This window comes from Engraulis encrasicolus, unplaced genomic scaffold, assembly GCF_034702125.1.
Source record: "Engraulis encrasicolus isolate BLACKSEA-1 unplaced genomic scaffold, IST_EnEncr_1.0 scaffold_236_np1212, whole genome shotgun sequence".
In the NCBI taxonomy this organism is placed as follows: Eukaryota; Metazoa; Chordata; class Actinopteri; order Clupeiformes; family Engraulidae; genus Engraulis; species Engraulis encrasicolus.
In genome coordinates, this window is record NW_026945520.1 from 1 (window position 1) to 18,300 (window position 18,300).

The following is an 18,300-nucleotide window of genomic DNA, read 5'->3' on the forward strand; positions in this document are numbered from 1 at the left end:
AATTTGGGGGGGGTTCCTTTTTAGGTTTTTTCTTTTTTCTTTTCAGCAACAACAACGCCTAGCCACCTGATTAGGTACAATGGAATAACTGGTATAACCGCTATGTAATATCATGTGCTAGTGTTGCACCTACACCATAAATGTACTTCTACTTTTACTTTGGCCACCTCGGCTTATCTTTATCTATTGATGGACACTTTGAATGGTCTGTGTACTTATTGGAGTAGTTACATGTTAACATTGGCTTTGACTGTTTGGGTCATTGGTCGTGAAAAAAAGTGTTGTGAGTTATGACAACATGAGAGGAATGAAAGCTGTGTCATGAGGCATGCAGTAGGGGATGACGGCACAAACAGGAAAATCTGCTCTTAAGAATGTTTGAAAACACACACACACACACACACACACACACACACACACACACAAACACTTTACTAAATCAGAGTTCAAAATCTTTAACTCTGTTACACATGCACAATAAATTACAGAAAAATAATGGATTAAGTCCTGACGTAAAGAAAGCATGCCATAGCTTTTTCTGGTCAAAATCAACAAGAGGCTAAATCAACAAGAGATCAACCAGCATCAAGAGGCACATTAGTCAGCCATACCATTTTTAGACACATATACATACACACATACAGGTTTGACACCCTTTGCTCATGTGCTGCAATGTTTCTGCAACTTGGTTGCTTGTGACAGAGCCAGCCTGCATGCCAGAAATAGGAGTCAAGACAGCAGAGGGAGCTGACGGCAAGAATGACGCCAAGGTGAGTCACCACCTCCACTATACTGCAGAAGCTGTCAGTGTCCGTAGTACACGCCCCACTTCTTGGGCCTTCCCTTGGTTACATGGTTAAGTCAAGTCAAGATAAGGTACCGGCAACAATCCTTACAGATACTACTGGCCTTGAGTTATGTCACACTTGGGAACAGAAAGGCTCGGACCAGGGAACCTGTTCAAGGGTCAGAGACACGCTGTTCGATCATGAAGTGGCCAGAAGATCAGTTTTGATTTTTTGACATGGGTATACACCATCTGATTGTTAAGCTCCACAATGTTTTTGACAGAAGATCACAAGACAAGAAGGTACTGGTGAAATAACCTCAATACTTTATTGTATGAGTTTGCTTTTCAGTTTTGTATTATTTTTCATTTGTTTAGCTTCTTTCCTTAGTTTTAGCGTCTTCCCTTAAGCCACTGCTTTAACATCTCTTATATACCTAAAATATTTTATGTACCTACTGTACATTGCCTTTAACATCTTTAATTTTTTTGCTACATCTTTTACCATTTGTTGGACATTGCTGTCAGTGTGGCAACTGTACACTGCGCCTAGATGTCTTTGTTTGCTATCCAACAATGCCTCGTTACCTTTCTTATTATTTTATGCTACGTCCTTCACCATGTGTTGGACAATGCTGTCAGTGTTGCAACAGCACACTACACCTTCATGTCTTTGTTTACTTTTTGACACTTTTTTAATGAATCTTTTTTTTTTGCTACGTCATCTCTACTTTGTGTTGAACAATACTTTGTGGCATCTGTACACTATGCCTTACCCTGTTCCTGCTTACATTTTCTCCTTGGAAATTGCTTTGGTCAAAGGTGTCTGCTAAATGCAATGTAATGTAATATTTCGACTCTGTGATGCAGTGTTTCCCATACATTGAGGAAACTATGGCGGCCCGCCATAGTTTAAATTTGGCCGCCATAGTTTACGAAAATGTAAAAAAAAAAAAAAAAAAAATTACTTTTTTTTTTTTTTAACGATATCCGTTTTTGTTAAAAACGATTTGAATTACGATTTTGAATTTCCTTCGCATTTTCCTCCTGGAGTAAATACATCCTATAGACTCTGTATTGGTTAGATAAGTAGCCTACCGGTAGTCCCACGGTAACACAGAATGAGGGGAAAGCATTAGGAAGTGACCGTAAGGGTATTACTGCAGTTGATTCATGTGTGCACACGTGTAACATCGGGTGAGTAACAGAACATGTGCGCAACGATGCGTTATGACACGCCGAAATGCGAGGATCTTCGTCCAAATCGCTAGTCGCATGCATAATCGCTAACTGCGTTTACATCGCGTGCCGCGTGTAAGAGAAATGTTACTTGTTGACATGTATGGAATTCACTTCAATTTGTGCTGTTTCTTGCTTCAGTTGTGGACAAAACGATTGGCCAAACTCACAATAGAAAGCCTTTGCTGTGCTACTGTCCCAGAGAGCTGAAAAAAAAAACCTTCATAGAAGAAGTGAGAAGTCACACTTAACAGGGGTGTTAACCAATCCAATGAGTTATCTCATTGCTCTCTCTCTCTCTCTCTCTCTCTCTCTCTCTCTCTCTCTCTCTCTCTCTCTCTCTCTCTCATAGTAGCCTACTACTAACAAATGGTGAATTTCTGAGCCATTTTTAATTTGTAGCCTATACCACTGAAGGCATGATAATGCTTCATCATATTTTAGAAATAGGGCCTATGTGCCTTTTATATACCAAATGTTTATCATTTTGAAATTGTTTCAGTTGTTTATGACTTGTGTATGAAATTATCCCTGCATACTATCAGTGCTGCATTGCTTTGTAAAGATAGGCTATTCAACACACTTTAAAAACACACTGAAAAGATGCGGCCATAGTAGCCTACTGAAAACATTTTGTTCATAATAATGGTGATTAATAAATGGTGGTCTTAAATTTTCATACTGACATCCTTGAATTTGACTTGGTAGATCACGGCAGACCATCAACTTCAAAAGTAGATCTTGGTTAAAAAAAGGTTGGGCACCCCTGCTATAGAGAGAACCACAAGTGCTTGAAAGACAGGGATCAAAATGGGTTTGGGAGCAATATAAAAAACCTTCAGAGAAGGGACAGTTGGGATGAGTTTACTAACACTCCCTAGGCTTTGTTTTACAGTTGTAATGAGTTTGGTGACAGACCTTCATTGACACAGCAGAGGAGACATCGGGCTGCATATAGAAATTAATGTGTAATGAATGTGAATATAGACATAAATGTGTAATATGTTGTTCAGCCCTTTTAACTCATTGGCTGCCAGCCATTTTCATAAAAGAGTAACCCAGTGCCAGAGATTTTTCAGCATTTTGGGTGTTTTTTGGAGGCTCGCAGAAAATTGAGTTCTGTGTCTATGTCAACACCATACCTATCAAAACACAGATTAGACGCTCATCTGTCATCAGAAAAAAACGGTGTCTCTCTACCCCTTTCCGTTCTTTCATAATCATCTGTTGAAAATAAGTGGAATTCGCCAAAATGCTGCTTTCTAGCCAAAAAGCTGAGAAAACGCCATTTGAAGTTGACCTATAATTGCAAGTGTTTTTGCTCATAATGACACCGTCCTAACAACTCCAAACCTATCAGATGCTATTACAGAGTCTCCTGTCATCTGTAGCCAGAACAAAATATCGTTTGTATGGTCTTTTCAACCTAATAATGTACTGAAATATAACGGGGTGGGCTTGAAAACAAGAGTGTTTTGGTTTGTTGCTGGCGCGCACAATGGATCATGACGGCAGGTGCATGTAACTCATGTGAAATACTAAACTCACAGAAATACTGTCTCATAGTCCCTCTGTTTAGCCTGTAGTCCTCTCGTTGGGGAACAAATCACAGCTGATTTGTTTCCTCCTGTACCATGTGAACTGAGAGGCAGGCAGGCAGGCAGCACAACTTAGCTTACTGCTGCTTCTTTGGCAGAGCGGACAATTTGCAGATTGATGATTACAGTCATCATGTTTCTGCTACAGTATAGTGATCTTGTCATATATTGTTCAATGAATTTTCTTTTGATAAAGTACTGATCACATATCCAACATTTCACAAGCCGATTGGAGTGGGGAAGGCTAGCTGGTCTGAGGCTAAGTGCAATGCTTTCTCAATGTGAGCTGAATGTATCTGACCAGACACAAAGGCTAGCCTACTCTGTTCCAAGAATCTGCAACCCCCCTGTCTTTTTGATGATACAGTAAGCTGATCATACTATACAGATCCACAACTGCAACTGTAGAATGAGTAAAAATAGTTGACTTACCAAGGCTCCTTTATTTAGGCTTAGTTGTAAGTTGTTAGCGATTTCGTGCTAGCTAGCTAGCGTAGCAAACAATAGCCAAACATTCCCAACCAAGGTGACCACTAGTCCCGTGCATTTTCCTGTTAGATGATCTTTTGTACACATCATCCTGATGTTGTGTAGGCTGATCACATTATCCAAAATGAAACAGTTGCCACACAGATCATCTCTGGTTGAACATGGTGTATTTTGGGTAATATTGCGGCTAAATCCAAAACCAATTTGTTCAGCGCCGCGGTGGGCTAAGCAGAGGGATTCAAACTTGTTTACGCGCACTTAATGATGTAATGTCCACACGGTTAACTCCGTTTCTTCATTTATTGCTCACCATTTCACACGAGACCCCAATAGTCTGTAGACCCCAATAGTCTTTCGAATGCAAGGTAAAGCAAGTTCCAGAGTTCACAGAGTTTTGAGTTAGTCCATGCGATGTGCGAGAGTAGTGCGGTACGCAAAAGGATGGCCTTCCCCCATGCTCACCCCACGCCAAACTGAATCGAAGCGCAGGTGCCAGGTAGGTACTAATTAAAGGCGTTCCAATTACGCACCGCATACACCCAGCGCCACACCCATGTCCACAGTAACCAATAAACAAAAAACACAAATGGAAGTAAACCAACCCCACAATGATGATACCAAAATAAAAACAAAAAATATAAAGAAAGTAATTATGGCTCCTACATTCCGGCCCCTAATTATGCTTCTGGCAATAATTACCATTAACCAAATATGTAGGAGACGAAACTAATAACCATTTTAAGTTAAATGACTATTTTGGATCTAGCACCTGTAAGCATTTTCTTTTAATGCATTTTCATCTTTAAGTAGATCTTAATGTCATTTGTCATCCATACAGCTAATTAGTCCTCTGCTTCCTGTAGAAGACATACATTTAGTGATGGGTCTCTCCAGGAATCATTTCTTCGTTCTCATGAGCTCTTCGGACGAATCCGTTCCTGTCTGGATCCGCTTCCACAACTCTTGAGCTTGGGCGCTACTTGGTCCACCTCCGTGGTCTTGCGTCTCAATCTGGCGCCTTCTGCAATGAATGTGTTTCAGCACGTTGTGGCCCTTCCTGTTTTCCACATGGAACACCAGCAGACGATCGTAGGCTTTGGTCTTGATCTGCAGGACGTCCTCCTCAGTCAGCGTGCTGCTCTCGATATTGGGGATGTCATCATCCTCCACCAGAAGAGGTTTGTTGGAGAAGAGGCGTTTGCCATGGAACAGCTCCATCTGCTGGCTAAGACTGTAATCGCACTGCCCGGACGGGTCTGTGATGTACAAGTCAGCTGAGTGCAAGTGGGCCAGTGCAGCTATGGCCTGCATCTCAATGGTGTTTCGGTCCTTCAGCGGGCAATCCAGGCTGCCAGGGGCGTTCACCACCTGCACCTTCACACTCTTCATCTGCAGCCTCCTTTCCAGCTGTACTCCTGCTCCGGACTGAGTGAGCTCTTCCATCAGCTCTTTCCTCCTCTGTCCACAGTCCAACATCCCTTTCCTGAACCGAAGCAGCCAGCCAGCAGCTCTTCTCAGTCGAGTCCAAGACGAGAAATGTCCAATAAAGCGCATGAGCGGGTCAGTCTGTTCTTCAGCTTGCAGAGCTTTCAAAGACATGACCATCTTCACCTCAGGGTGCTCTGCTGAGAGCTTTCCACCGAGTTTGTTTGCTGACCGCTCAACTTTTGGTTCCATTAGGAAGCTTGGTCCCAGTAACCATGCTTCAGACTGGTTCACTCTAGATCTCCTGGAGGCCAAGTCTGCAGGATTGCTAGAGGTGTTCACGTACCTCCAATGAGAGGTTTCAGTTGTGGGGAGAATCTCTGCAACACGATTGGCCATGGAAGTTTTGAATGGCAAGGTCTTGTTGATGTACTTAGGTGCTGATGTAGCGTCACACCAGAGCACTGACTCTTGCAGAGGCATTCTGAAGTCCTTTCTGCGCAACTTATCCATTCTGCTTGCCATTGTGTCACTCATGAGGTCTGTGTACAGAGTGTGGAACAGACTGGGCTTTGTGAACCTCCTTTTGAGGCTCAAGGCACGCTGCATTGCCACATTTCTGTTGTTGGGCAGCTTTGTGTCTGCTTTTCTCAAGGGCAAGCCAATGCTGTAATGCCCATCCAGCAACTTAACTGACTCCTTCACAGACTCCATGACTTGAGCGTCTTCTCGGGATGAGTCTTGCTGCTCATCTTGAGCGCATTCTGGAAAGTCAACCTTTGTCTGACGCTCCCACTGATCATCAAGTGCGACGATGGAGATTCTGCTGACAGTGGCTGCTCGTTCAACTGATGTGGAATCGTCGGTGCTGTCCCCCCGCAGCGGGCCGTTCACGGTCCACCCTAAAATCGTTTTCACCCCATAAGGAGCACTGTGTGCACCTCGAATGACCTCCCAAGGTTCCAAGGCCCTGGGAACATTCGTTCCAATGAGCAGGTCCACTTCAGACTCGATCTCTGTCAGCTTCACATCCTTAAGATGACTCCATTTCTCCAGATCTTCCTGCTTGGGAATGTTTCCTCGATGGACTGGCATGCATTTCTGTGTATAGAGCTCTGGTAGTGCACAGAAGCGGTCAGTGTCCAGTCCAGCTATTTCCAGATTCGGAACGATGTGGCTGCTGACAACCTTCTCCTGACCCATTGTCCTGAGGAGGATGCCAGTTTTCTTTCCAGTGACGTTCAGCCTATTCACGAGACGTTCTGTACAGAATGAAGCGGAGCTCCCCGGATCGAGGAAGGCGTATGTCGTCACTACTTCATTCCCTTTAGTAGACTTCACTCTGACAGGTAAGATGGCAAGTGTACAGTCACGCTCTCCGGCCCCAGTTAGCCCACTAGACTGCACAGAGACTGGACCACTGTCACTGGCCCCTCCACTGTCTCCCTTGCCTCCTTGATTCACCTTTCCTGCACCAGGTTGTGACTGCTTTGATGGGATGTGCAAAAGGGTAGGGTGCCTCAGATTGCACACCTTGCAGAACAGCCGCTTCGTGCAGTCTCTACTTCTGTGCCCAATGCACAAACAGCCATAGCACACGCCATTTTCTTTGAAGAATGCCATCTTGTCACTGTGTGCTTTCTTTTCCAGTGAGTTGCACAAGTCCAAGGTGTGTCCTGCTCCGCAGAACAAGCAACTGTTTGTGACAGGTGATACATTGGTTCGGTTATCACATGCTGACTTCTGGTAATGGTTCTGTGTGCCTTTATTCATAGGAGTAATGGTGGTTGCGAAACTACTTCCTTTTGGTTTGGCAGAGTAAGGTTGAGATTTAAACTGAGTCACATTTCGCGTTCCAACACCTGGAGTATCATGTGCCATTAGGTCTCCAAACAGTGGGTCACTTGCAATTTTAACTTGCTTCTCTACAAACTTGACGATGTCATGAAAGGAAGCTCTGCGCTTTGATGTTTCCTGTAAAGTGCAGGCCTCTTCCCTCCACCTTTCCTTGAGTTTGTATGGCAGTTTCTTGATCACTGTCTGCATGTTGCTTGGTGCATCAAGTTCCAAACTGAAATGTATTCCTCGCATTGCATTGCTGCATTGGCGTAAGAAGATGCCATACGCTTGCAGTGATTTCAGGTCTTCAGATTTAATAGTAGGCCAGGCTATTATTTTTCCCATATAGGCCGAAGCGATTTTCATGGGATTACCAAACTGCTCCTGTAGCAGTGACTTAGCCTTCACGTACCCCTCCACCTCAGGCATATGCTCACAGCCTCGCACCAGTTCTCGAGGCTGCCCTCTGGTGTATTGCTCGAGGAAGTACAGGCGATCTCTAGCACTGAATGTTTTTTGCTCAATGTTATGTTCGAATGACCTGATGAATGTTTGGTATTGCAATGGGTCTCCGTCAAATGTTTGTATGTCTCGCTTTGGGAGTAAGGAGTAGTATTGTTGTTCTACTAGCATTGATGTGATTTCATTTTGTTTTTCCAGGACTGCTGCCAGGTGTTTAGATTCAGAGCTTTGCATTCCAGTGGCTTGTTGATGCTTGATCTGAGGCTTTGGATGGGCTGCAGGCAGGTAAGTATGTGTGACTTGTTGTGTTTGTGGTACCATGTTGACTTTCAAAGTTGGGGGTTGAACAGATGGAATGGCCTGTGATGGTTTCACTTTGGGCTTGGCGTCCAGCAAGTGGTCTCGTGCTGCAGTATGACGTGGCTGTTGTTGTACTGATGTTGTTGGGACAAATGTCTCAGCTTCCACGTTTAATGGACCATGATTAACCCTTTTCCTTTCTCTCTCCAGGTAAGAGTTCATCGCATTTGATTTGCTTTTGCTCACATCAGATGGGCACGAGTCAGACACTCCAAGCACTTTTAATTTTGCAGCATTTGCAGCAATATCCATTTCCAAAGCCAACTTTTCCTTCCTTTTCCTGAGCATCTGCTCCTCCTCTTCCAGTGCATGTTTGTCTTCCATCCATTTTTGTTTTGCCATGAGTGCAGCCATTTCTGCTTCGGCTTGAATGCGTGCTGCCCGGGTAGGTGAAGTGTGAGGTAGCTGTAACTTTGAAGTTTTGGATCGTTTTGATGTACTGGATCGAACTGAGATATTTGAAATGCTGTCACTTGGTCTGACATCATCCAGCTGTCCAGCAGTATTTTCCATTGCATCAACATTTCCATCGGATGTAGCATTTACATTGGCAGGTGCATGCTCATGTTGAGTCCCAGGGAGTGATGCTGGCTCTGCATGATCATCAGCTCCACCAGTTTGCTCAGTCTCAGAGAGCCATTTTGTTACATTTTCAATAAAGGATGCATTGTGGTCTTGCACTTTTGTGAACCAAGTGTGCTGTTTTTCTTGCTCTCCTGGAGGAAGCATTGGCACAACAGTGTTATGCAGCTGAGTGGCATCTTTAAAAAGTGCATGGCAGTTTTCCAGATGAGACTGTATGGCTTTTACATTTTGTTCATCTTTGTTTTGCATAAGGTCATTTATTGTAGTCATTAAACCTTTTAGTTTTTTGATTTTAGTTTGTCTTTCCTTTTGAATACCTTCAATTTTGAGTGCTAATGCTTTGACAGTAGGTTTAATTTGTCTTTTTTCAGAACCTTCATTTTGAACCAGGCTGTCTTCAGGACACTCATTAACCCCAGTAGTACTCATTTTCATTCATATAAATGACCATTCATTGATAGCAAAACACCACAAATTAATTCAACCAACATGCATTAACAGCAGCAGCAATTAATCACACAGCAAAACCATAAACACACAGCAGTTCAGCAAGTCAATAATTCAAAGCAGCAAGAAATGTTCATAGGGCACCAGGATAATCAAATTTCAGCATGCAACAATGTCCATAATTCCAACAACGAACGAAAAGTTCATGCAACGCCTTGCGACGCTCGAAGGCAATTCACAGCAGCATTGAATGTTCCAATCGCGAGACGCAAAGAGCAACAATGTCAGTAATCCATAATAGCAGCTCCAACGATCATAAACGCCACCACGGCATTCAAAACAGTCTATAATCCAAACGAACGTCTTCACCTCCACCAAAGAGGCTATAATCCACCAGGGAAAGTTTTAATACTGAACACGACGATCATTCATCACAAACTGATAGTCAATAAACTGCGCAATACCTGTATTTCCAGCGATGCCGCTTTGTTGAATCGATGCTGTTACCCAGGCCGATAGCCCCGGAGTAGTCCAGGAAGCGCACTTTTTTCCAGTGAAGCCTTGGTGAACCGCGGTTGTCTTTTCCCTCGGAAGTTTCCAGGAAGCGAATGAATGAATCAAAGCGATCCGCCGGCAGGTGCGTAATCCTCTTCTCCAATCGTCTCGCAGCGCAATTGACAGCAGCGATGACAGCAAGAACAACGTGACCCTCTTCTTCCAATCGCAGGACGGCACGGTGCTTTTCCAGTAACTTGCCAACAGAGTTTTAAATGTTCTTTTTATGAGCGATCTTCCAGATAATCAAGCGCTCTTCTTGAGTGTGCTAAATATGCGCCCTTTGCACTATATAGCAAACACCTTTTGCGTACTTATATTGCGGCTAAATCCAAAACCAATTTGTTCAGCGCCGCGGTGGGCTAAGCAGAGGGATTCAAACTTGTTTACGCGCACTTAATGATGTAATGTCCACACGGTTAACTCCGTTTCTTCATTTATTGCTCACCATTTCACACGAGACCCCAATAGTCTGTAGACCCCAATAGTCTTTCGAATGCAAGGTAAAGCAAGTTCCAGAGTTCACAGAGTTTTGAGTTAGTCCATGCGATGTGCGAGAGTAGTGCGGTACGCAAAAGGATGGCCTTCCCGCATGCTCACCCCACGCCAAACTGAATCGAAGCGCAGGTGCCAGGTAGGTACTAATTAAAGGCGTTCCAATTACGCACCGCATACACCCAGCGCCACACCCATGTCCACAGTAACCAATAAACAAAAAACACAAATGGAAGTAAACCAACCCCACAATGATGATACCAAAATAAAAACAAAAAATATAAAGAAAGTAATTATGGCTCCTACAGGTAAGCTAGTTACAATGCCTACTAGCTAGATGGCAACAGGGGGGTGTATTTTGATCATGAGAGGAAGTTTTTTTTTTGTCAGGCTCTGACACTAAAATCAGTAGAATACCTGTGTTAAAATCAGAGGGCAAGAAAGTAGACTACTGTCACAGGTGCTTTACTTTCAAAAATGATTTTGCTATGCTACTTTTGAGGTTATAATAGTAAAAAGGGATGTTTTTGTCTTGACATTTCCTCTTGATGTGAGCTAATGCCCTGCCCTGACTGTTCCTAAGGACACTTCTGCCACCTACAGGAACAGTTAGAACATGACTAGAGGCGTGAAATTAATACACAACATAGGTCAGACCGTCCTCAAGGCGTGGCTGTAAAAAAACGCAATTATCGGCGAACGACGTCGAAGGCAGGGGGCGTCACTATTCGAAATGACGTCACTCGACGGCTAAGGCAGCCAATGAGTTAATGGGAGGAATTTGGAAAAAAAAAACTGGCCCTGTGACCAGCACCCCTCATGTAGAATGTGTACGCCTACAGATATGTGTGGGGGAAAAGGCATAGCCTACCCTCTAAGACCCTTTTTGTCTATGCGTTAACAATTTCACAGTGCTTTTAAATTCTTATCTCTGCTCCTATTTTGTTTTATTATTGTTTCCCAGACCGCTGCATGAGGGACGAATGAAACTGTGTTGTAAACAGAAATTATTCACTGTACTGCATTTTTTGACAATGACAATGTACTACTTATTATACAAGTCATGGGTAAAATCTTATGTAGCCTTATTTCTCAAAATATAAATGGCTGAAATATAGGCCCAGGCCTACAGTTTCTCCATGCGCCAATGACATACTGTAGTCATTGTTTTGCCGTTTTGCATTTACGCTGCAAGAATACACCCCCCCCCCCAAAAAAAAGGCCCGTGTGAGAAGACCCCATCCCCCCCCCCACCCCCCCCCCCCCGGACAAAATAAACCCCGGCTGCCCCCATAGTTTCCAAAATTTCTGTGGGAAACACTGTGATGGTTATCATTCATGGTAGTCTTTGTACTGTCACGTTGAATGTTAGTAGTCTGTGCTCATCTACTGCCAATTTCTCATTTTATATGTAATGTGTGTTTGTGTGTGTATGTGTGTGTGTGTGTGTGTGTGTGTTGGTTTGTGTATCTATGAATTGTGATTTTAGTGTTTTGTCAAACATATTTCATCAGGAAGAGATCTTCATGTTAATTACTGATTGAGCAGGACATTGGCAATCATATTTAAAAGCTTCACTAATAGGAAGAAGCAAAGTGTTACTAATATGGGAGCAAATATTGAACAGTGATCTGCATGAATGGGCAGTACTTCCTGACAGTGATGCTTTTAAAGTGGAATTGAAAATGTTCTTAATGGAGGGATATTTCTGTATTCTGTCAATAATACAAATGGCAATTTGTGTGTCTGTGTGTGTGTGTGTGTGTGTGTGTGTGTGTGTGTGTGTGTGTGTGTGTGTGTGTGTGTGTGTGTGTGTGTGTGTGTGTGTGTGTGTGTGTGTGTGTGTGTGTGTGTGTGAGAGAGAGAGAGTGCACACAATTTATACTTCGTGTGTGCATGTATACGCATAATACAAATGGCTGTTCATTATTGGATAGGGTTTAGCTCAGACAAATAAGTCTGTATCAAGTGTATGTTTTATTTTTAAGCATCATGTTGGTGTGTGTTGGTACTGTGGGTTAGTATCAAATGTTGACAAAGCCATTTAACACTGTCAATGCGGATACACAATAATATTTATCAATTTAACAAACAATACACACTAATACTTATCAATTTAACAATCTACACGCCACTCCTTTTAAGTGGTGCTTAATATAAAGTAAGCACTTGTCTTGTCATACATACTTCTTGGTTTTCATGATCTTACAAATGAGAGCTGTTGAGAGTGGGAATTGTGTTCATGAGTAGACTGACCTAATTTAAGCATGGCTGTTATTTAGGCCATGTGGTCCATCTGTCAATACAGACCCTGGGGGAAGGTAACTGGTCACCCTTCAGGGCTGGGCACTTAAGTGCTGTTTCCACGTAGCAGGATATTTTGAAATGTGGATATTTTTTTCTCCTGGTTACATTGGTTTTGGCCTTCCGTTTCCACGTAACAGATTTTTAAAATCCAGATTTGTTACAATGAAGTATTTATTTTTATCCATATGTTGCGTTTACACCTAAATAGGTGAAGAAAATAGGAGGCTACATGGAAACAGTACCTTAGAATGGCATCTGTCACAACTGTCTACCACACTGTGTTGGAGAGTTTTGTTGACATTTTGGTCTTTTAGACTTTATTCTTGGCAGGATAGTTTGAGACAGAGGCAGGAAACATTTGGGAGAGGGAAACAGGGAAGGGTCTGCAAATGGCCGAATTAGTGTCGGAATCGAACCCGTGTCAGCCGCGTAGTAGACAAGTGCCCTACCAGTAAGCCACGGTAGGGCCTTGTTGATTTGATTGACATTTTTGTATTGCAGTTTTGGAACACAAATCATGCTTTAATCCATACTCGGCACAACTGCCTGAAGGTTCTAACATATTAGATTATGACCAAAAAACCCATGGTCCACATATTCATTATGTTCGTTTCATAAATGTTTATATCAATCAGGCTCGTCACAAAAAGGGTTGTACATGTCATGTCCTTTTCGTGGCCTTATTTTAGTGTGCGAACCTGCTCCCACATTGAAATGCCCATTTCAGGAACAAAATGTATATCAGTCAGGCAAATAGGCAAAAATGTCGATATCAAATTCTGTGCTGAGAATGCTCTTGTTTATCCTGACTTTCTTACTGTATGGACAGGAGCAGCACGATGACACCGTCTTCAGCATCGCCTCTCAGTTCAGTGCCAATGCCACCAACCTGACACCAGAGAGCAAGCCCCTGTCCGCTACACTTAGCCCTGCTCAGGTACAAACACACGTCTTCCATTCAACTCGTCCTCAGATGCATTCATATAACTTTTGTTGCCATTCAGCTTCATTCCAAGATGTAATAACCAGTAATAACAGCAACAACTAACATCGGTTAAATTGTTATTTATTACTCTATCACTTATTGTTACTGGTTTATCACTGGTCCATCACTGTCACTCACCAATGTTAAATGCTCAGTTATTATTTATTACTTCATCACTTTACTGTTATTGGTCCATCACTGTTACTTGTCCTGTCTTGCACTTTGATGTCAGTCTGTAAATGTCAGTCCTGTGTATGTCTATGTCCTTTCATGGTATAGAGAGAGAAACGTAATTTCAATTTCCTTGTATGACCTGTGCATATGAAGAAACTGACAATAAAAGCTGACTTGACTTGTATATACTTTTGACATAAATAGTGTTTTGTCAAGTTTCTAAATCTGAGTTAGACCTTACACAGTCTTGTGGAGTTGTTTGTACATGGGCTGGGTAGTCATTCTCCCCCCTTCACCTGGAATGTTTGTTTTGGTTTAAACATAAAATAAGGTTATGTTTGTATGAAAGCAAATGTTTAACTCATCCAAAGTGCCTTTGAAGTGAACACACTGGAAGGTGTGATCATGCAGTTGTTGCATTTCAAACCACGTCCCTAAAGCCTCATTCATCGCTTCGATTCATGTAATAACATGTTTTATTGTCGCGTCATGCTACTGTCTCATAGCGGGAAGTGAAAGATATCTCCTCTGCAGTTGTTGCATTTCAACCTAGAAACCAGAGAGTGCAGACCTCCGCCAAGGAAGCTGTTTGATAGAACATTTGACTGTTACAAGACAGACAAACAAACCAACGCAACCGAAAACATAACCTCCTTGGCAGCGGTAACCAGGTCCCTGTTCATCGCTCCGGCCTGTGTAATAACCCAGCCTTCATGTTTTATTGTCTCGTCATGATACTGTCTCACAGTTACGGGAAGTGAAAGTTATCTCCTCCACAGTCTAATGTGCCTTTTCTAAATGGCCCTCCAGTGTATTTGCATGACTTGTAAATCAGCCTTTTCCCCAGATGAGACCTTGCGAAACGCGTCACAGAAGCAGAGAGCTAGAAAAGAGGATGTAGGAGTGGCTGGGAGTAGTGTAGTGGAGTCTAGTGGTAGACAGAGTACTGTATTTCAGACTTCAGTGTTTTCAGGATTACTGTATGTTCATGAGGGGTCATGAAGTCTCTGCGTTCTTGTCTCCTCCGGCAGCTGTGTGTCCTGGAGAACAGGCTCGGTGCCGTGGGAGCAGCAGCAACAGCAGCAGCAACAGCTCCACCGCAAGCCGAGGGGCCTCAGCACAGCCCACACGCCGACCTGGACGTGACAGCCGATTTCCTCCCTCTTCCTCCTCCGCTGGTCTCCTCCTCCTCCTCCTCCTGCATGACCCCCATCTCCCCCTCCACTGACGCAGAGTACGACAAGCTCCTGGTAAGAATGTTTCGCCTTCAGGAGAGCCATCAGCAGAAGAACTTAAGCCTGAGATCTCCCATTTGCCTACAAATATGCTTGTCTGGCTTTTTGTTTATTGTGCACTCATGAGAAAGGGGAAGGAAACGGGCTTTAAATAAAGCACATGGAAGTCAGAGGACATAGTACAATGGAAAAACAACTCATGTATTCAGAGCCAGGCTCGCCGACAAGGGGAGACAAAGGGGTATGTTGTCCCGGGCCCAGGGAGATAGGGGGCCCAGAATTGGTTCCTCATTACATTGTATGTATTAGGTAAGGGGCCCATTCGGATGACGTTGTCCTGGGTCCAGCGAAAGCTGTCAGCGGCCCTGTTCAGAGCAGATCAAGTCAGCAGTGTTTGGTCTGAGTGTGCTGACCAATTAACATTCTCTCTATGACTTGGCAGCGCTGGTGGTATGTAAAATATGCATGGCCATGGCCGACACAACAGGCTCGGCTCAGATCTGCCGAGTCAGCCTCTCTCTCCCCGTACTAAGAGGATGTGGCGGTGTGTTATTTCCCCCAGGACGTGGAGGCCGTGCCCATGCCCGATGGGAACCTGTGCCTCCTGGCTCTGCCACCCGAGTGCTCCCAGGGAGAGGGGCCCACCTCCATGCAGTACCTCAAGCTCTGCAGCCGATACATCACCAACCGCAAAGTAGGCATACAGCACTGATCATATTGCGACTTATTCTAGGTGTGTTATATTGTTACTACTACTATGTTGTGATAATTTAGTGGAAATCTTCCTGTTATTGCAGAGTAAAGTACTTTATTGGAAATTAAAGATTATATTAGGGTTATATAAAGGTTTGTTGTGCCAGGTGTTCTGTGTTAAAACATGACAGTTTTTTTTGTTTTTTAATATACCTCAGTATAGCTTTCTATTTGTTTTGCAATTTAAATAGTTCGGATTGCTTAAAAACTGTAAATTGTGAATTCTAAATGATGACGTATGTCCTTTAAGTTAATTTGCTTGTCTAACAGCGATACTGATGGCTTTGTTGCAACTTTTGCTGCTCGTTGCCTCTTAGTGCAGAAGGGTTCGCAGGCAGGCCTATTCCCTATTAGCTGAAAATACTCAACTACATCATAACAACATTGCTATGACATTACAGAGAGCCTTAAGAAACAGATTAAGACATAGCCATTACAATTTTGGTGACAGCAAGGTTATAATATAGGCTCTGTACTAAGGGGTTAAAGTATCTGCTTTGCGTTTCAAGACGTGTCTCTCCTTCCCGTAGGGCGTTGTGTCTGGCATACTGCTGGTGACGAGCAGTAAGATCTTCTTTGACCCGTGCAAGAGCCATCCGCTGGTGGTGGAGCACGGCTGTGAGGAATACCTGCTCTCCTGCACGGTAGACAGCCTGGCCTCAGTCTCCTTCTACTCAGACATCTCACACGTGCACTTTAATGACTCAACACAAAGGTCAGTGCCATTAGCGCACAAAGATCAGCATCACAACATGCCTTTAAATTATGCTTTTATTTTTATTTACTGTATATATACATTAGATATTCATCACCTTGAATGAATGCCATTGTGTTAAGGACATTAATTAAACTAATTAATTAGATGAGACCACGAACCACGACCAAGTTGATCAGAGTTTACAATTGGCTTTCACGAAAGGAGAGACTGATTAGCCCTGGAAAACATGTTCCTCGCTTGGCATCCTGGGTCTCTCTCGTCTCTCCTCCCACGAAGGCCCTTTTTTAATGGGCTGCACAGAAGGAATGGAAAAACACACAGGGCTAACATTGTTTCTTATCAAAGGACCTTGAAAGTATCTTCCTTGTCACATAGTTTTCTCTGAGGAACATTTGGAAAGGAATAAAGAGCAACAGTATATGAAACAAGTACAGAAGTGAATATAAAGTGAAGTCTTTGCTACAGATTATAATTATTTCTACATATTGACATTGTTGACATTGACAGCGTGCTGTTATTCAGAAATGACAGACGTTGGGGAGCCCCATTCAAGTGAACGGCGCATTCTACAGAATGACGCCGTTGAGCCATGTATTAAATTGCAATAACACAATATTTGTGGTTGCTGGGATAAAATATGCCAGAGAACCTGATTAATAGATGACGTGAAATGTGTTATTCCACTAAAATAAATCATGTGGCAATTTAATTTAAGTATCAGTGAGCTATGATGTCCCTCTTAGTCTTTCTCTGGATTATGTTTATGACTGCACACCAGCTGCACCTGGAGACTGTACTGTATGTAGGGACTTAATTCCCTTTAGTAATGACATGTACTTTTATATTTAGATGGAAAGGGAAGAGGAAGAAGGGTAAAGGTGAAAGGAATGCTGCCGCGACACCCCATGATGAGGTGCAGAGCACTGGGTCCCAGCCTCAGGTAGATTATTAATGTCTTATTATTGTAATGTCTTACATGCTATTTTTATCTTATATTTGTCTACATGTTAAATGTTCAATGTTAAATGTTCATTTGTATTTATTATTATCACCACCAGTCCATTACTGTTTCCTGTCTTGCACTTTGTCAGTCTGTAAAATGTCAGTCCAGTGTATGTCTATGTCTTGGCATGGTATAGAGAGAGAAACGTAATTTCATTTTCCTTGCACAGTATGACTGGTGCATATGAAGAAAGTGACAATAAAAGCTGACTTGACTTGACTTAACAGGTAGAGGGGGGAGAGGCCATCCCCGCCCTGGTATCTGCCCTGACCTCAGACTTCAGGCTGGCCCTGGGGATGGGGACGGGGACTGCGGAGGGTGAGGAGGAGAGTGGAGAGACCCTGGACATGGCTGAGGCAGAGAGGCAGCTGGAGGGGAGCCGCCCTCTGGACGAGCTGGGCCTGCAGAGCACTGGGGCTCTGGGGGCCGCCGTGCTGAGCGGCGCTGCTGCCACCTTCTGTTGTGGAGGACAAGAGGCAGGCAGCACAGAGATGCCACAGAAAGACAAGTCAGAGCTGCAACAACAACAGCAGCAGCAGCAGCAGCCGTGTCTGAAGAGGCAAATAGCAGGTGATGATTTTGATTTTGTACAACAGTGATTTTCAGATTTGGATATGAATTTCGCTTAGAGTTGCTGGACACAAAATAAACATGATGGTTCTTGGTTTTCAGACGCACACGTTTTTGAGTACAGACTACGAGAGAGTGACAGACCAAAATATCTTGTTGACAAAGCATTCCATGCAGACCCTGTCACATAGTCTTAGTACTTTTAATGAACATAGCGATAATTAAACAGAAATATTGTCAGAAAGCTGTCCTTAAATGAAGCGGGAAATTGTAT

The 18,300-nt window shown here is 43.3% G+C and overlaps 1 protein-coding gene across 1 annotated transcript; it reads left to right on the forward strand.

The window, feature by feature from the left end:
• Nucleotides 1–670: 670 nt before the first annotated feature.
• Nucleotides 671–18,026, forward strand: LOC134442724 (nuclear receptor coactivator 7-like; the record flags this gene model as incomplete). The annotated part of the gene is made up of 7 exons (XM_063192759.1): nucleotides 671–770; nucleotides 13,418–13,525; nucleotides 14,779–14,997; nucleotides 15,545–15,676; nucleotides 16,266–16,450; nucleotides 17,303–17,393; nucleotides 17,684–18,026. Coding segments are annotated over exons 1-7 (1,135 nt in total), but the record flags the coding sequence as incomplete, so codon positions are not given.
• Between the last annotated feature and the right edge of the window lie 274 nt (nucleotides 18,027–18,300).